Source organism: Cynocephalus volans, chromosome 14 (assembly GCF_027409185.1).
Source record: "Cynocephalus volans isolate mCynVol1 chromosome 14, mCynVol1.pri, whole genome shotgun sequence".
In the NCBI taxonomy this organism is placed as follows: domain Eukaryota; kingdom Metazoa; phylum Chordata; class Mammalia; order Dermoptera; family Cynocephalidae; genus Cynocephalus; species Cynocephalus volans.
The window spans coordinates 41810777-41831460 of record NC_084473.1 but is presented as its reverse complement, the minus strand read 5'-3'; the positions used below and the strand labels follow the sequence as shown (position 1 = coordinate 41831460).

Sequence of the window (20684 nt, the reverse complement as noted above, 5' to 3'; positions counted from 1 at the left end):
TTCAAAAAGCTGAGCACAAAAAAAGAAAAAAAAATCTAAGACTGTGTACTGATAAACCCTTCCATGTTACATTTTAAAAATATTTCTGCCCACTAGAGGGAGGAGGAAAAGAAATAACAGAATATAGTCCTCAGAATATGTAATAAAATGACATTTCTTGATAATTAATCTACAACTTAAAGTAGATTTTTTAATTGCTGTGTTAGTTACATAAAGGTGAGGTAAGTTCTTAACCTTTTTAAAGACAAAAAAAAAAAACTATAAATTACACTTAGGGAATCTTAGTGTCAAAAGAAAAATAAACAATCACTGTCCAGAACCACATTCGACAATACATAAATTTCCTATATGACAGTGCAATAAATTCGGAACTTCAGTCACAAAGAACTAACCAACATTCAGGTCTGCCCACTCTATTACAAGCAGTTCTAAATATCAGTGAACAAATTTTTTTCCATCTTTTGCCCACCAATCTTAATTTTACCTACACCTTTTAATTCTAATCCCTCTTTACAGCTATTTAAATATTTCACTTGATACTGATATTTTATTAATACTAAGATACTATTCTTCATATACAAATGGAGCCAACTGCCAATAGGTCATAGAGTTTGGGTTACTTTTCTAGCAGTGTTAAAAAAAAAAAAATTGGTGCTAATCCATCTACAATCTTCTACATTCTCCCCCATGTAATTTACAGCTGTAGTTCTTTAGAATGTTATAATAGTTTATAAAAATTGATAATGCACAAAAAATTTTACTATATCAGCATTACTTTAAAACTTATAAATTATATATAGTGTGATGAACTGAATTGTGTCCCCCTACAAATTCTTATGTTGAAGACCTAAACCCCTGTACCTCAGAATGTGACTATATTTGGAGAGAGGGCCTTTAAAGAGGTAAATAAGTTAAAATGAGGTCATTAGGGTGGGCCCTATCCAATATGACTGGTTTCTTTATAAAAAGGGGAGTTAGGACACACAGAAATAACAATGGCATGCATGCATAGAAAGATGACCATGTGAAAAGGCAGCAAGAGGGTGGCCATTTGCAAACCAAGGAGAGAGGCCTCAGAAGAAACTAAATCTGCCAACACTTTGATCTTGGACTTGCTGAGAGATGTGATTGGGTCCCCCAATATTATCATAGAGCAAATGCTTCTTCTGTCACTCTGAAATGGGCTTTGTGGAAAAAGACATCCTCTTCTTTGTCTCTGCTGGTGACTCTCCTTGTGTGAATGCACTCCAGTGGTTGGCGGACCATCTGCGTGGTGGTTGTGGTGTCTAGTCGCTTTCGTGGCAGCCGTGGTTATTGTGGAGGCTGCAGTGGGCCACACACATGGAGGTGCTGTTTTTGGTATGTTCCTTTGCATTGGCAGTATGCCTGGTTGTGGGGTGTGTATGGTCCCCTTCTCCATGCCTCTGGTCCCTGGGCAGGCCCCAACACGCTGGCGCCATGTGTCTGGTTGTGGGAGGTGTGTCTGGTCCCCTTCTCCATGCCTCGGGTAACTGGGTGAGACCCAAGGAGCTGGCTCAGTGTGCCTGGTTGAGGGAGGGCGGTCTATTCCCCTTCTCCATGCCCCAGGTCTCTGGGCAGGCCCTGAGGCGCTGGCGTAGCGTGCCTGGTTGTAGGAGGAGGGTCCAGTCCCCTTCTCCATGCCCTGGGTCCGTGGGCAGGCCCCAAGGTGCTGGCATGGTGTGCCTGGTTGTGGAAGGAGGGTGGGTCCGGTCCCCAGCTCCATACCTCGGGTCACTGGGCAGGACCTGAGGTGCTGGCTCAGTATGCCTGGTTGTGGGAGAGAAGTCTGGTCCCCTTCTCCATGCCTCGGGTCACCAGGCAGGCTGCAAGGAGCTGGCCTGGTGTGCCTGGTTGTGGGAGAGAGGTCCAATCCCCTTTTCCATGCTTTGGCACCCTGGGCAGGCCCTGAAGTGCTGGCGTGGTATGCCCAGTTGTGAGAGAGAGCTCGGGTCCCCGGTTGGGCCCTGAGGCACTGGGGTTTTGTGTCTGGTTGTGGGAGAGAGGTCCAGTCCCCTTCTCCATGCTTCGGGACCCCAGGTGGGCCCTAAGGCACTGGCATGGTGTGCCTGGTTGTGGGATAGAGGTCCAGTCCCCTTCTCAATGCTTCGGGACCCTAGGTGGGCCCTAAGGCACTGGCATGGTGTGCCTGGTTGTGGGATAGAGGTCCAGTCCCCTTCTCAATGCCTTGGGTCCCCAGGCAAGCTGGGAGGTGCTGGAGTGGTGTGCCTAGTTGTGGGAGGAGGTCCAGTCCTCTTCTCCGTGCCTTGGGTCCCCGGGCTGGCCCTGAGGCACTGGCACAGTTTGCCTGGAAGTGGGAGTGGGGTCCGGTCCCTGGATCCAAGCCTCCGATTCCCAGGCAGGCACCAAGGTGCTGGTGGTGTGCCTGGGCTGGAATTAATTCTTTGTCCTTTGCTTCTAACATGGGGAACTTCCTGTGGGAACCAGTACTTGAGTGTGTGGTTGTTCAAATCGCTGCTTTGCTGCTGTTTCCCTACGGAAGGCTTTTTGTGCAGCTCACGGTTTAATGGTTGATGTTATAGGTACTTCTGGCTCTCCAGAGACCTGGTGCATCTGTGTTCTGTAGAATCTCTGATCTGGGCCTGAGTTTTTTCATCAAACCGCACCCCATGCAATTCTCCATTCCTGACCAGTCTCCTGCGTGGTCCTGTGCTGACTGGGGGGCAGGTTGTCTGTTCTTGCTGTGTCCCAGTGTTCTCTTGGTATTTCCATCTCACCCACCACCCGTGCTCCAAACACTTCCCATGGGACGGGCCCTGCACCAGTCCCTGCACAGGTCCCTGCGCCTGTCCCTTGCAATGACTCACCGGTCTCTGAATGGCTACCTTTTTTCAGTTGTTCTGGCTCCTCACTCCTGCATGGGTCCACGGGAACCCTATTAGTGGTCTTGTTGTCCTTGGGGCTGCCAAGGCCCTCTTCTCTCCTGCTGCCTCCCAGTAACTCCATCTGAAGGGCACAGCTGCAGCTTCTGCCAGCTCCTGCTCCATGAGCTCATGAGCTCATCAGCTCGAGCCTTAAAGCAGCTGCGGCCCAAAATGCTCAGAGCAGCCTTTTCTTTCTCTCATCGTAGTTTCTCCCGCCTTCATGAACTCCATAGGTCTCTCTTCCTCTTACCCTGAGCTCCAGTGTCCCCAACTTAGCTGATGTTACATTTTTATAGTGGTAAATTGGTTGATTTGTGGGAGAGAGTGACACTGGGAACTGTCTATTCCACCATCTTGACCGGAACCTCCTTTGTGTGTTTATGACCTAGTTTTTAATAAGGACATTTTCTTTCTCTTACATGTATCTCTCCTCTCTCTCTCTCTCTCTCTCTCTCTTACACACACAAACACACACACAAATCAGGATGAAATAAATATCTGAAATTAAATCTGAAAAAAGAATAGAAAAAAGTTGCACATATTTTGCATGTTAAAAATTGACAAAATCCAGAAACTGGAATAGAAGTGAAATGCCTGTTTTAAAAGTTAAAAACAGTATCTAAAATAAAAAGTGTGATTTTCAGAGTTAACACTGAAGCAGAACTTGCCATTCTTGAAATCATTATTTCTTGAAGCAAAGAAACAAAAAGTGAACCCTATGACATTTTTAAATAAAGCAGGGGGCAAAGAAACAGTAGACCTAATCCTATACCTCTAAGATACTTACAGAAATAAAAGTCAATTATCTACTGAGTTAGTAGGGTTTAGAAACCCTAAAAGATGGCATCTCATGAAAGAACAATGTCAAAAATCATTATTATCAAGAGTATAAGAATTATTGCTAATTATAGGAGAACTGCCATGAATGCATTATGGTAGAGATTCAGTTTGAGTAGTTCCAGTTCTCTTTCGTTTGTCTCAAACTCAAGGACTGTTCTTTGTTCACTGAGTCATCTACTTTATTCAAATGTCAACTCTATAAGATCTTGTCTACCTTTATCTTTCACTATTTACCTAGGTTCTGTCTGGACCCTGTAGTTAGATAGTAATGCCTAAAAAGAAAGGACCTTATCAAATTTAAATCCTTACAAACTTCAGTCTTAGCATTATACTTGTAATTAATGTTATAGAACAATGAAAATTTTTGCCTACATATCCAGAGTATAAAAAGTTTACTCCATCTTTCTCCTAAACTGCAATGTTTTAAGTTGTTTCCCAAGCTTTTAATTACCAATGGCCAGATTCTTCTCCCCAGAACCAACTAATTTTTTTCATAAGCACCTAAAGCTATCCTAGAACTGAGGATCTTTTCAGTTTTTGTTTTTGTTTTTTCCCAAAAATGGCCTACACAGTAAGGACTAAGGAACAAGTCATCGGAGCAGATAATTATTCAAAGAGGGGGAAAAAAAGCTGCTAAAGGGAAATTGAAGCCTGAATATACCAAGTGGTTGAAGCTGGTTTTAAAAAGTAAGCCAAAGTGAAATATGACACCAAAATCAAAGACAACAAAAGAAAAAATAGATAAGTTGGACTTCATCAAAATTACAAACTCTTGTGCATCAAAAGATACTATCAAGAAAGTGAAAAGATAATGTACAAAATGGGAGAAAATATTTGCAAACCACATCTCTGATAAGGTACTAATATCCAGAATACATACGGAGAATTCTCACAACCCAACAATAAAACAACCCAGTTAGAAATGGGCAGAGGACTTGAACAGACATTTCTCCAAAGAAAATACACAAATAGCCAATGAGCTCATAAAAAGATGCTCAGCATCATTTAGTCATTAGACCAATGCAAATCAAAACCACAGTGAGCTATCACTTCACACCCATGTAATACCTGTAAATTTTTTAAAAAGTAAAAATAACAAGTGCTGGCAAGCATAGGTAGAAATTGGAACTTTCATATATTCCTAGTAGGAATGTAAAATGTAAAATGAGAAATGCAAGGTACAACTCTCTCTCTCTTTTTTTTTTTTTTTAAAAAGATGACCGGTAAAAGGATCTTAACCGTTAACTTGGTGTTGTCAGCATCACGCTCACCCAGTGAGTGAACTGGCCGTCCCTCTATGGGATCCAAACCCGTGGCCTTGGAGTTATCAGCACCGCACTCTCCCGAGTGAGCCACGGGCCGGCCCAGCAAGGTACAACTCTTGAATGTTCTTTGCGTATCGTTGATTAAAATGATACTAATCTGTAGGAGGCAGATATAAAACTTGGATAATAAAATTTCATGGCTACTTTAAAAAATACAGATTAGTAAGTTGCATTAATAAGCAAATTTCATTTCACAATTAAAAAAAGGGAATGTAAAACAGTACAACCACTGTAGAAAACAGTCTGGCCATTCCTCAAAAAGTTAAACATAGAGTTATCACGTGAACCATCAATTCCATTCCTAGATACATATCCAAGAGAATTAAAAGCATATGTTCACACAAAAACTTGTACATAAATGATTACAATAGCATTCGTGATAGCCAAAAAGTAGAAACAACCCAAATGTCCATCAACTGATGAATAGATAAATAAAATGTGGTATTAACCATACAGTAGGATATTACTTAGCCGTAAAAAAAAATGAAGTACTGATACATGGTACAACATGAATAAATCTTAAAAATTAAAAACATTATGCTAACTGAAAGCAGACAGACATACAACGGTACTTCACAAAGTTCATGGAAAGATTTGTATTATCTTTCGATTCTATTTTTCCACGAACTTTTTGAAGTACCATTGTAAAGGGCCACACGATTCCATTCTTATCAAATGTCCAGAATAGACAATCCACACAGACAAAAAGTACATTAGTGGTTGTCAGGGACTAGGGAGAGGAAGAAGATGGGGAATTACAGTGAAAGGGTGTGGGGTTTCTTTGGGGCGTGATAAAAAAGTTCTGAAATTAGATAGTGGTGATGACTATCCAACACTGTGAATATACTAAAAACCCACTGAATTGCACACTTTAAACTAGTTTAGATGGTGAATTTTATGTTGATTAAAAAGAAAATTGGTCCAAAAAAAAAAAAAGTAAGCCAGAGTAGAATGAGCCCTAAAAGGCTGCAGAAGAACAAAGAAGAGAGGTCTTCAGAAGGAAAAGGTTTAAAAAACTTGATTCTAGATGTAACTTGCTTTGGAGCTCTTTCAAAAATAAGTAGCTAGAGATTTTTTTTCAGTCTTATATCTACTAGTTATAGGACAGTAGATGATTTCTACATATATTCAAAAGAACACTTTACCAAAACTTTGAGTATATTTATATGATTGGAATTTAAAGCAAACTAGATAACTAGGTTATAATTAGCCTGTATCTATGATTTAAGATGCATGAAAATTTGACTCAATGGATTTGAGAGTTTTCTGCAAACAATGGATCATACTTTAAAGTCCTATAAAGTTCCTTCTAAACAAGATAACAAAAGTGCTTTAAATACTCACCTCTGTTGTTAATATTTGTGTTCATATTTGCCTTAGACGTCACCCTTGCCAAGGTCTAAATAGGCACCTATGATATACCACACATAAAAGGATAATCTGCCATACATCAAATTTCACCAACATACAATTCCCATCACTAATTTTCATTTAATGAACATTCACAAGCAATAACTAAAATCAGTGGGATGAGGGTTTGTCTTTTCCTTTCCCTAGAAAAGCAATACATCATCCTGCTGCAGTGCATTTGTTATACTAGAAAAATGCAACACAGTCAAACATAAAATCATTCTTGACTTCTGGCCCATTCTAAGCTCCCAGGACAAGCTGAAAGTCAACAATGCTAGCCTTATAATTCAGCAATTACCATAGCAACAGTAGTCTTATTCAAAGAAAGGACAGTTCAGGCCTCTCAGCTTTTCATACACCTAAGACATGTATACACTTATAAATGAATAACTCAGGCATTTCTGTGGTTCCAAATATAATGGAAGTATTTTAAAGCTTCCAGAATATGCAAATTCCTGCTGTGCTGAAATTAAGTTGAAATATGGGGATGGGAACAATTTCTAGCATCTACACAGCAAGCTGTATACAACAACAAATTGTAGCTCATAGGACAGGAAAAGGGAGTTTTTAACAAAAGAATTTTAGTGTATAAACATCTCCTGGTGTATCTTAATTTTCTATACAAACATCTATCTAATAACAAGAGCCTCTTCTATAAAATTCTAAGAAATAAATCACCAGAAAGACATGAAGACTTTGTCAAGGAATAAATTAGGAGTCCCAACCCACATTTTAATTTCCTGACCCTCAATTCTTACTTTGGTACAAATAGTTGACTATCCTCAGGTACGCAATAAAGACAACAGGTCTTGGGGATTTCATAACCTCACTTTTACATTGTTCGGACTTTCGCTTGTGATGAAAACTCACTAAGGGAAATTCCTTCATTTTAAGTATCATCAGATAAGGCTGACTGAAAACATGATCAAAGTTTTAATTTAGATCACTGCTTATACACTTTTTGATAATATAAAGAAGATATAACTAGGTACTCTGAATTCACAAATATCTAGTTATTTGCCCTCTTAGGGTATTCATGCCAAGTCTAATAAAACTTAAAAGGAACAGAATTAAATGTATACAGAAAGTTTAAGATGGACAAAACTAATAACAAGTATTGATAACAAATACTAATCACCCTGTATGTGTCATCTCTGTTGAGTTCTGGCAGATGATCTTAGGAGATAAGAACTGAGGAAGTGAAAATGGGGTTTGTATTTACAATCTGTGAGGAACCCGTAACATCCTAAATACTCAGCCCTCTATTAGAACCCAGAATAAGGGCTGGCTGTTTAGCTCAGTCGATTAAAGTGAGGTGTTGTAATACCAAGATCACAGGCTGGGATCCCCCTACCAGCCAGCTGTAAAAACGAAAAAAGACAAAAACAAACAAAAAAGAATCCAGAACAAATCCCCCATATATAACATGTATTGGTAAGATTCCTCCCTCAAGAGATTGTAACGGCCTTCTCAATAGCCTCTTATGATGCTGCTTTGCACTTCATCACCCCATATGTTTTCTATTGCCTTTGCCCTCTAGTGGCTTTGAATTTATTTAAATTATCCACCACTTTTTTTTCATCATCCATAGTATTGATTTAACAAACTTAAAAGATTTACAGGAAGATGACAGTACTCCACTTCATTTCGAAACTACTTTCTAAACCACTACTTTGGCTACGGCGATTAATTTAAAAAACAAAAAAATAAACAACAAGTACTAAAGAAAACAGATAAAATTAGCTAAAGAAATGTATGGAAATATGTTGGGAAAAGAGTTGCTATGAGATATTAAAGGAACAAGAACAGAGATTCACATTGGGCATATAACAGAAAACAGCAAAAGTGATAAACATGTAAGAAGAAATCAATGGGAACAAAATTGGCAATGGAGAGGAATGAACTATTCTTAGCAGAAATCCTCCTCTACCTGACCAATTTCAGTAATTTCAATGATTTCCTTTAACACGACAGGAGTATGGAGGAAGAAATGGAATGCTCAGAATAATCGATGAGGAAATTAGCTTAGCCAGGCCTCAATTCCTCATCTGTGAAATGAATGAATGGATACATGATTGCACAGAAGTGCAGGCATCTTATACTTACATAAAATGTATAAAATGTATTGTTATATAAAATGTAAAACCAATGGGGATAGCTGGGTAAAGGGTACATGGAACTCACTATACTGGTTTTATAACTACCTGTGAGTCTACTGTTATTGCAAAATAAAGTGTTTTTGGTTTTTTTATTGGTTATGAATATTCATACAAAGCTGATTGTCACCCCTCGTGCCCAAGATGTGAAGGCCAGATGCATACTGGCAGCATGCCCATTACTACAAATTGCAATTGTACCCTGTGTCCCCCACCCAATTATCCCCAATCTCCCTCCCCCCCGCCTTTCCCCTACTCCACATTATATCCCTAAGTATGTTCTCTCCCTCTGCAAGTCCAACACACCACTGTAGTCTTTCTTTCCTTCCTACTTTCTCTCTTAGCTCTCACTTATGAGTGAGTACATGTGGTATTTATCCCTCTGTGCTTTGCTTATTTCAATCAACATAAGTTTCTACAGGCTCATCCATGTTGTTGCAAATGGGGAATTTCATTCTTTTTTATGGCAGAGTAGTATTCCATGGTGTATATATACCACAATTTCTTTATCCAATCCCATCCACCAATGGACATTTATGTTTGTTCCATATCTTGGCTATTGTAAACAGAGCTGCGATGACCATGGGAGTGCAGGTATCCTTTTGACATAATGATATCCATTCTTCTTGGTATATACCCAGAAGTGGGATTGCTGGACCATATGGAAGATCTATCTGTAGTTGTTTGAGAAACCTCCATACTGTTTTCCATAGTGATTGTACTAATTTACAGTCCCACCAACAGTGCAGGCATGTTCCCTTCTCTCCAAACTCTCGCCAGCATTTGCTATTCACCTCACTGGGGTGAGGTGATACCTCAATGTGGTTTTAATTTGCATTTCCCTGATGACTAGTGATGTTGAGCATTTTTTCATGTATCTGTTGGCCATTTGTATGTTTTCTTTGAAAGATGCCTATTCAGCTCCTTTGCCCATTTTTTAATTAGGTTATTTACTTTTTTACTGTGTAATTGCTTGAGTTCCATATATATTATGGATATTAATCCCTTGTCAGATGCATTGTTAGCAAAAATTTTCTCCCACTCTGTAGATTGTCATTTCACTCTATTGATTGTTTCCTTTGCTGTGCAGAAGCTTTTCAGTCTGATACAGTCACATTTGTTTATTTTTTTTTCTTTTGTTGCCTGTGAATTCAGACTCATGTTCTGTGCCCAGACCTAGTTCCTGAAGTGTTTCACCTAAATTTCCCTTAGTAGTTTTACAGTTTCTGGTCTTATACTTAAGTCATTAATCCACTTTGAGTTGATTTCAGTACACAGTGAGAGGTGCATTTCTAGTTTCATTCTTCTGCATATGGATATCCAATTTTCCCAGCACCACTTATTGAAGAGGCATTCTTTTCCCCAACGCAGATTTTTGTTGCCTTTGTCCAATATCAGATGGTAAGCCTGAGGGGTAATTTCTGGGTTCTCAATTCTGCTCCACTGGTCTTAGTGTCTATTTTTATGCCAGTACCATGCTGTTTTGGTTACTATTGCTTTGTAGTATAATTTGAAGTCGGGTAGTGTTATGTGTCTAGTTTTATTTTTTTGCTCAGGATTGCTTTAGCTATTTGGGGTCTATTGTTGTTCCATATGAATGTTAATATTGTTTTTTCCATTTATGTGAAGAATGTCATTGGTATTTTGATGGGGGCTGCATTGAATCTGTAGATTGCTTTGGGCAGTATAGACATTTTCACAATGTTAATTCTTCCAATCCAAGAGCATGGGATATCTTTCCATCTTTTTGTGCCTTCTTTAATTTCTTTCAGTAGTGATTTGTAGTTCTCATTGTAGAGATCTTTCACCTCCTTGATTAAATTGATCCCTAGGTACATTATTTTTTGTGTGTGACTATTGTAAATGGGCTTACTTGCAAAATAAAGTACAGCCTGTGGAATCAGACCACCTGGGTTTGGATATAGGCACAATCACTTACCAGCTGTGTGACCTCAACCAAGTTATTTAATCTCTCTGTGCTTCATTTTCCTCATCTGTAAAATGATGATAATAACAGTATTTTCCTCATAAAGTTGTTGTGTGGATTAAATAAGCTAATACATGGAAACCACAAACAACAGTGCTTGCCACATAGTAGACACTCAATTATGAACCATTATTAAATTATAATTTTTAAAAATTTATCCTAAGATCACATTCACCTCTAGAATTCTGTGTATTTAAACGATTGCTATTTTTGCACTACTAGTGTGGACAGATACTAACTAGTTTGCAAATAGAGAAAAAAATCTGGTCAGCCATTGAGGCCAAAATTTTAGCTCAGTCATTTGTCTTCTCTCCATAACTTAGGATTCAATGTCATATTTATATAGACATACTTGTATTTATTCTTTCAAAAATAAATGTATCACAAAGAATATATCACAAAGAACCATACTGTTGGAGAGGAGTCTCAGTTTACTCTATAGCCTGGGCTCCAGATAATGCTACATCTATATATATTTTGAAAGATCTGAAGAACAGAAGATTTCACATTCTCCCTGGCTAATCCTTACCCGGCCCTTGAAGATGTCAGGAAATTATTCTTGCTGTAATTTATACTTATTGCCTCTTGTCACCCAGTGGATGAAGAAGATAAGTTTTGGAACTTTATACCTCAAGACCTCTACTGGATCACTTTTTTTTTTTCCTTCTCTAATTTCCTTACAACACTATCTTCCAACTGTTTAATCACCTTCCTACTTCATGGATGTATTGTAAGAATTACATAAAATAGAACACATCAGAGCACCTAGCTCTGTACCTGGCACATAGTAAGCACTGAATGCACTTTTCTTTCTCTCCTAACCAAGGACTAACCTGATTATCGTCATCAGAATGCAAGGCAATTGGGGTATTCTAATTAGAATCTTATAATGAACGTACAGGCAAGCTCACAAATCCCTAAGTTTGTATCTTTTATTTGGCATTTTCAATGAAACCAGATTCTAGCTGCTCTTCCCTGCCCACCCTAGTCAAATTTTATCCAAATCCCAAACTTTCAGACATTATGGTATCTTTTAAAGTTTAGATATTTTAAATTAAAATAGTTTGAGATATAAATAGACATCCTTTGTGAAATTTTTTTCTTAAAATCACTCCTAGCCTCATCTAAACCTTATTCAGTCACATTTCCACTTAAAATGTTTTTTGCTCTTCTTGCAGTTCCTGTAAATGTGCTCCTCCCTCCCTTTCAAAATGTGAAATCCTGTCAGAAAAGGCAGATTTTATAAAATCAAACACCCACAGTAATACTGCAACATGCTAGAATATAACTTGAAATAAAATTAATTCAGTAAAAGTGGTATCTTGTTACTTCAGTTTGCAACTCTCTTGTCTCCTTTCTAATAATTTTTAAAGCTAGAACAGTCTGTATGCTTCTCACAGTATCAGTGTTTTCAGCTAAATTTTCTCCTCCTATTCTTAAGATTCTATTCTGAAAGTGACAAAACATGAATGGAAAAGATACCAAAGCTTGATTTTTCAGATAACTACTACTTGAGGAGTAGTTCAGAAAAATTCTGTTTTCACTTTCAGCCTTCTTTGCCTCAGAAAGAACTTGGCTTTTTGTCATAATCAAATGCTATGAGAAAATGGTTAAACGAGCCCTTGGATTTGCAGTCCACTTTATCCTTAAATGTTACTACATGAGTATTCCTGAGGATTTTTTTTTTTCTTTAGTTGGACAATCCCCAGTTAAAACATCAGGATTTCCTAACACAAAGTTGTAAAACCTAAATTCTAATAAAGATGGCCTACAAACTCAACAGAATGAATACTTAGAATCTTATTAGGTTATTTTATTCTATAAGAGAAAACTAGTTTTAAAAAATCTTAACTAGAATAATGGTTACCTTAAGGAGATACTGTATTCAGGATAGAAGACACTTGCATATTGAACCCACGTACCAACCTCCTCTTCACTTTCCCTTTTTTTGGCTTCTGTTACTGAGAACAGATTAAACGAGTCAAATCTTCTTACAGATACATGTCGCAGACAATCATCCAGGCGTTTGTGCTTCAGAACCTTTAAAATAAAACCAAATATTATAGTCATATTATATAAACGTATCATAAGTTAAGTGTTCAAAATTTAATTGGTAAAGGGACTTTCACTTCCAATAATGGTGAATTAGATAATTCAGATCAACCTCCTACTGAAAATAACTAGAAAAGATGCACAAAGTATTTTAAAACATTACTTGAAGACATCAGAGAGCAAAGATGGTAAAGATTTACCAGTCTGATATCTTAAAATGGAAATAAACATATAAAGAGCTGAGTCTGGCTTTTGCAACCATGCTTCTTCTAGGACATTTGTGAGTTCCAAAAGAAAGAGAAGATACGCAGCACCTTTAACAGCCTATGGAACTAGGAGGTAAAAGCTGAATTTCAAAGCTTGCCTAGGAAGGAGCAGGTATATTATTTGGAGCCTGGGGTACATGTGTGTGTATGTCTACGTGTGTGTTTTAGGATAAATCAAATGAATAATTTTGTTGGTGTCACTGAAAACCAGGTTTTTAAATGTGGGAGAAAGGAGATGCAGCTGTAAGGCTGATGAGGTTAAGCAAAAACTCTGTAGCTCTGAATCTAAATAGAAGTATAGTAAAAATCAATGATGTATTTCATTTTTTAAATCTATACATATATTCCCTACATCTGACCACTGAAAAAGGTCTAGAAACAATGACCAAACTAGTAGAAATGAGAACATCTAGTGTCCACATTGTTGTCTCTAAACACTGTTTTCTATTAAAATAAAATAAGTTCCCTTGAAGAAATGGCAGAAATTCTATAAGATGAACCTGGAACATCTTGCACACAAAAAAAACAAGGTAGTTATAAAAAATGATGGATTATGTCAAAAGGACTCAGAAGCCAATATGAATAAGGTTCATTGGCCAAAGATGGGACAGTGTGAGTACTAATAAAGAATTAAAGCATATTATTAGTTAATATGGTATTTTTTTAAATGCCTCATTAATGACCATTCAAGGATGCTTGAGAACCAACTTATTATTTTGAAAACTAGTAAATATGGAGAAAGAATCAAGTATTTATCTGTTTTTCCTATATGAACTATAACTGAAGATATTCAAATAGAAGATGAGGGGAAGGCTCTCTTTATAGTAGTATCCCAAATAATAAATGAAGAATGACAGAATTAGAATATCAACATTTTTCAACCTCCTCATGAATTCATGAACATAGGCAATCATCATCAAGAAAAGAAATAACCAGACATCACTGTGATAGCTGATGAAAGTACACACCACCACTACACTGGCCAACTAAACAAAACAAAAAATATCAACTCTGAATCTGATCAAGTCTCTATATGTACCAACTTAAAAGAAATGGGAAATATAAGGGATAAAAAAATATTAAACAACACTGTCAAGATGCAATTAGCAAAATTCAAATTATGGGAAACTCTAAGATTAAAAAAAACAGTTTCTTCAAAAAATAAAAGGGGTGAAAAAAAGAGATGCAGGTGAAACATATGGATTAAAAAGACTGATGAGACATATCAACCAATAACAATGTTTGGACTTTATTTGGATTCTGTTTCAAAATAATCAAATTGTAAAGAAAAATTATGAGAAAATGGGGAAAATTTGAAAACCAACCAGATATTTCATGACGTCAATGAATTATTCTGGGTTTAATATGGTATTGTGATCATGTTTTCTTAATGTCCTCTTTTATAGGTGCATAGTGAAATATTTACAGAAAAAACAATGGTATTACTCCTCCCCCTCTCGCCCAAAGGTGGGAGAGGAAGTAATGGGAAAATAGAGATGAAACAAAGATGGTCATAAGTTAAAAACTGTTAAAGCTTAAGGATACCTCAGTGATTATTTTATTAGTATACTATTCTCTCCAGTTTTGTATGTTTGACACTTCCCATGATAGAAAGTCTTTAAAGATACAAGACACCTTACTTGTAAACAGACAAAAAATAAAAAGATATCTGAAAAGCCAAATATATTTGGAAATAAAGCAATATACTTCTAAATAATCTATGAACCAAAAAAAAAAGAACATGCAATGAAAATTATAAAGTATTTAAAACTGAATAATAAAAATATATTTCAAAACATATGAAATGCAACTAAACGTATGCTTAGAGACAAATTTATAAAAGGCCAAAAGTTGGTAAGCTAAGCATCTATTGAAATATTAGAAAAAGAAGAATTAGGTCCTCAAAAGAATAGAAGTTAATGAAATACAAAACAAATACATACGTGAGAGAAGAAACTACACTATAGTTATTTCTTTGAAAAGATTCATAAAAGTGATAAATCCTTGAGAAGATCAATAAGAAAAAAGAGAGAGGTATAAATCAATGTGATATAGGTAGAACACTGCAGATCCTGTAGGCATTAAAAAATAACAGTAAAGAAATATTATGAAAACTAACTTTGAAAACTTAGACAAAATAGACAAATTCCTAGAAAAATGCAACCCAAAATTGACACAAGGAGACATAGAAAATGTAAATAGTCCTAAACTATTTTTAAAATTGAATTCATAAATAAAAATCTTACCACAAAGAAAACTCCAGGCCCAGACTGCTCACCAGAAAATTACACCAAATGTCTAAGTCAGAATTAATTCAAATTTTACCACACTCTTCCTCAAATCCTCAGACAACCCTATGGGATAAATACCCATTATGTGAGAGGGGAAACAGGGCACAGGGTGGTTAAGTAATTTGTCCAATGTAAGCAAGCTAGTAAGAGGTCCTATGGGTTAAACGTGTCCCTCATGTATTGGAAACTTAATCCCCACTGAAACCATGTTATGAGGATGGGAAATCCTATTACAGTAATTGAAAGGTGAGGCTTTAAGAGATGATTAGATTGTGAGGACTGTGCCGTTGTGAATAGATTGATCCATTCACGGAGTAATGGGCATAGTTCTGATGGCTTTAAAAGGAGAGCAAGAGAGCAGGTTAGTGCTCTTGCTCAGTCCATTCTTGCCATTTGACACCCTGCATTGCTGTAGAGTCACCACCAAGAACAAGGCCCTTCACCAAACGTGCTCCCTGGACTTTGGACTTCCCAGCTTCTGAAACTGTAAGAAATAAATTTCATTTCTCTATAAATTACCCAGTTTCAAGTATTCTGTTATAAGCCACAGAAACAGACTAATACAAGAGGTAAAGCCAGGGTTTAAATCCAGGCTGTCTGACCATAGACTCTGAACTCTTAACACCTCTGCTTGTGGAGAATATAGTAAACTGGCCTCAAATATCGATTCAAACTTGCTTCTAAGATACCTTCCCATATCAAACAGATGGGAAACTACATTTCCCAGAATCAATAGCAGCCAGAATTTCTGTTTAGGCAAAATATCTGTTTAAAACTTACATACTACGTCGAAGGTTTAGAAGGTTTTCTTCTAAACAGAGTATCAGAAAAGTTAGCCTCTCTTTGAAGGTTTCAAGTAAAAAAAAAAAAAAAAAGATGAATTGTTTAAAAGCCTTTACCAAAAATAAAATCTTATTATCTGTCAACTGTGGTCATCAGGAAGAAAAACTACTCAACAGAGCAAAGTAAATTTTTAAAAATATAAATGTAGATATTATAAATTGTCTTGGATCTTGCCCAATTAAAGTCCAAAAGGCAAAGACATTTTTATAGTAATTAAATTACTCCTATGTCAAGATAATGAAACCATAAATCACTAAAGTGGAAAACTATTTAAGCCACCACATGTATAATACTGGAAGGGGCTTTTATAGCGTAGTAAATCCCATGATCTACAATATGACAAGGTGATACTCAATGAAAGTAACAGGCAATATATTTAGAACAAATAAAACATTTCTTTATGTAATCTATGTTAGATAAAGATCATTACAACAGGAGATCAAGTCAACGTATTTTGACACTATTTTTTTATTTGCACAACAATTTATTTTCTTATAATTCTGGAGGCTAGAAGTTTGAGATCAAGGTGTCGGCAGGGTTAGTTTCTTCTGAGGCCTCTCTCTCTGGTGTGTAGATGGTCATCTTCTCCCTCTGTCTTTACATCATCCTCCCTCTGAGCCTGCCTGTGTGCTAATCTCCTCTTCTTACAGGGATACCAGTCATATTGTATCAGAGCCCACCCAAATGACCTCATTCTAACTTAATTAAAGCATTATTCACAATAGCCAAGATATGGAAACAACCTAAATGCCCACTACAGAGGAATGGATAAAGAAATTGTGATACACACACACACACAAATGAATATTATTCAGCCTTATAAAAGAAGATCCTGCCCATTGTGACAGCATGGATGAACCTGGAGGACATTATAATAAATGAAATAAGCCAGACACAGAAAGAAAAATAGTGATCTCACTTATACATAGAATCTAAAAAAGTCAAATACACAGAAACAGAGAGTAGTACCACAGGAAGGGAGATGGGGAAATGGGGAGATGTTGGTCAAAGGGTACAAAGTTGCTAGGGATCCAATGTACGTCATGATTTTTAGAGTTGATAACACTATATTGTATACTTGAAATTTGCTGAGAGTAGATTTCAGGTGTTCTCACCACCCACAGAAAGGTAACTATGTGAGGAGATAGATAGGTTAATTTGCTTTAATGTAGTAACTACTTTACTATGTATATCAAAACATCATGTTGTAAACATTAAATACATATGACTTTTTAAAAGTTTTGTTTTTGGGGGTTTTTTGTTTTTGTTTTTTTAAAAAAGACCATATCTTTACATACATTCATATTCAGAGGTACTGAGGACACTTCGGCATATGAATTTAGGCTGGCCACAATTCAGCCCCTAACAGAGGAAGAGCTGGTTGACATTTACTTTTAGTTTAAAGATTGAGTTACTTTTAAACCATCAATAATATTTGCAGCTTTGTGAGCTGAAAGGACACTCAAATCTCCCCTAAATCAATGAACTTTAACCAAAGATCAGTGCTGTACCAAATAAGTCCATGTCAAAATGTTAAACACCAGAAGAAGAAAAAAAAGGCATTGAATCCTAGGGTCCCTAGACCCATCGGGTAAACAGGGTATGCACCTGAATACAATGGAAGTCAAAAACCCTTTTATTAACCTGAAATGTTTGTCTACTCCAGAACTAACTGAACTGAAAATAACTATGCAGGAACCTTAGTAAACAATATTCCACTAGAAACACAGTAACTCAGAAAATGAGCAAGGACACTGCAGAAGAACCTGTCTGTATACACAGGTACTTCAAAAAGTTCATGAAAAGATTTGTATTATCTTTTAATTCTATTTTTCCGTGAACTTTTGTTTTTAATTTGTATTGAATCATAATTGATTACACATATTTTGAGGGCTCAATGTTGACATATGTTGATCGAATCAATATTACTAGCATGTATATTGTTACAAATCATAATTACTCTTTATGCCCCTTGTCCAATCTCTCCCTATCATCCTAACCCTTCCCCCTCCCACCAGTGATAACACTAGATTTCTTCTCTCTCTCTGAAAGAGTAACGATTACTCTGTTGATTTGTTGCCTAGATGATCTGTCCAATGCTGAGAGGTGTGTTCAGGTCCCCCAATATTATTGTAGAGTAGATGCTTCTTCTGTCACTCTGGAATGGGCTTAGTAGAGAGAGACATCCTCTTCTTTTCTTTGGTCTCTGCTGGTGACTCTCTTTGTGTCAATACACTCCAGTGGCTGGCGGACCATCTGCATGGGTGGATGTGGCGTCTAGCTGCTTTTGTGGCAGCTGTGGTTACCGTGGTGGCTGTGGTGGGCCACCCACATGGAGATAATGTTTTTGGCATGCTCCTTGGCACTGGCAGTGTGCCTGGTTGTGGGAGGGGGTTCCGGTCCTCCAGATCCATGCCTCAGGTCCCACCATGAAGTTTTTGAAGTACCCTCGTAGTTACATGAGTATGAACACCTTTATAATTCTTTGAGTTCAATCTCTTCCCCTGTAAGACAGGAAATAATAATGCCTACCTTTGGGCTTCTAATACAGTGCCTGACACACAATAGCTGTAGAGTGACTGCAAGGCTTTTGTGAAAATTAGAGAAATACATGCTACGTGCCAAGTGTATGCTTAGAGCTGGTATTCAATAAATAGTTAACTCTCTTCTGGCTAAACAAGACAGACAGAACACTCATACAGTTATCTCCCATCCGTCCAAAACCCCCCTAGAATACTAGTTAAGGAGTAAAAAAAAAAAGGCAAAAGTCCAAAAGGACAAAGAGACTGAGAGGGGAAATGATGAGTGGTAACTAATTTGGCAGATCGAAGACAACTGAAATCTAAGTGCCAGCAGTGGAGAAGCCAAGGAAAAAAGTCCTATGACAGACTCAGGAAAGACTCAGTTATTGGAGTCACTAGGCACTTAAGAAGGACAAGATGCAAGAGTTGGATAGAAGAGTAGGACTAAACACACAAATATGGTTGAAAATCTTTTAAAAGAGTAGCTAGATCCCCTGATTCCATCAGCAAGCCAGGCAACTACCCTGCCTCCCCAGTGGAACTCTGATGAATAAATTTCTAGAAAAGATGAATGAATCACAGAAGTTCTTGTCTTAAACATCAAGCACAGCTTAGAGTGGCATAAGGTGCTCTTCATTCTGATCACTGTCCCTTTCCCTCATTTTGCTTTTAGATCACAGGCAGACAGTCTTATATATGTCAGAGAGGAGATTGCAATATATCCTTCTGGGGATATCAGAATAAGAGAAAAGACCTCAATATACTGACATTTGAGATTTCCCCCAACAAAATAGCCAATTCCTGAAGAATTAACCCTACAGTTAAGAGGACTTAAAAATTTCAATCAGGATTGTTCAAAACCAGAACGGTGCTCATTCTGGGGCTCAAAAGGGATAATAATCCCCCTTTGAGAATCAGACTGAAGAAGAATAAAGTAGACAAGCACAAAACGGAAGTCAATAGGCAAAAATGAACTCCCAGCTCAGGACTTTTTCAATAGATCTTATAGAGAAGTAAAAACAAATTAGCTCTATCCAGGTCTCAAGATAGAGGAAAAATCAAGGAGAATTAAGCAAAGTCAGAAGAGAAAGCATTTAAGATTCCATGTTACTTCACCATAATAGAGAGAATAAAAACAAGGAGAAAAGGCTAATATCTCTGTTACGAAAAAGGGCCCACCATCCAAGCTAAAACAGAAAAATCCCAAAGAAGATCTGATGTAATCAGGAAGTCATAATGATGATGGTAATACCTACTATTTATTGTGATTCTACGATGTGGCAGATTCTGAGCTAAGCATTTCACATACATTATCTCAAACCCTCAAAACAATCCCCCAAAGAATGTGTTATTGTTCCCATTTAATAAATGAAGAAAAATCCAAACATAAAAAGTTGTTCCACTTCCCAAAGCTTACAGAAGACTTACTTATGTCATACCTGTTACCAAAAGAATTTAAGGTGGCTTAAAAAGATGCACGATACAACAAAATAACATTCATGAAAAGTGGATGATAACGAAAAAAGGAAAACAAGGTAGGGGTATAAAACAAAATCAAGAATAAAGGTAACAAAAGTACATTCATAAAGTTCTGAACGCTTGATATAGGAGATCAATGAAAAGCCAAACAGAAAATGGCAGACTAGGATTGAATCAAGATCCAGATGTGTTTGATGTTAGTGCTCTTCCCATTGTTTCACTGATTAAATACTCTACAATTTTGCAATAATGCCTAAAGTGGGTTCAAAACACTGACATTCTTCTTACTCTGTTCACCTAATTCAATAAATAACTTGAGAAAAAGTAATTATATGAAGGTAGAAAAGAAAAGCAAGGGGTTAGAAAGCATCCCAGGACTAAACTCAGAGAAAGAAGGATATAAACCTTAAAAACTAAGTTTGAGGTCTGAGCTAGAAGCATGAGATCAAGAGAGTATCTAGGGATAGCAGCTTCCTAAAACGGCAAAATACTAGGGGTGAGAGAACAATGCTGCCTCTTTTTCTACCAGGGGTTTAGAAGGAATAAGAAGGCAATATAAAATAAAAACAGTAGACAAAGTAAAAATATATAAGATTGTTTGAAAGCTCCA

The 20684-nt window shown here is 37.1% G+C and overlaps 1 protein-coding gene across 3 annotated transcripts in view; it reads right to left on the bottom strand.

The window, feature by feature from the left end:
* The window catches only part of CAMKMT (calmodulin-lysine N-methyltransferase), a 391924-nt gene that overhangs the window by 364978 nt on the left and 6262 nt on the right, over positions 1-20684 (bottom strand). For all 3 annotated transcript variants that reach the window (XR_010021683.1, XM_063078638.1, XM_063078639.1), the window contains exon 2: positions 12489-12661. Coding sequence is in view for 2 of the 3 variants with exons in the window: in XM_063078638.1 (XP_062934708.1) it covers positions 12489-12661 (173 nt within the window). In the remaining variant the exon portion in view is untranslated. The remainder of the gene's footprint in view (positions 1-12488; positions 12662-20684) is intronic.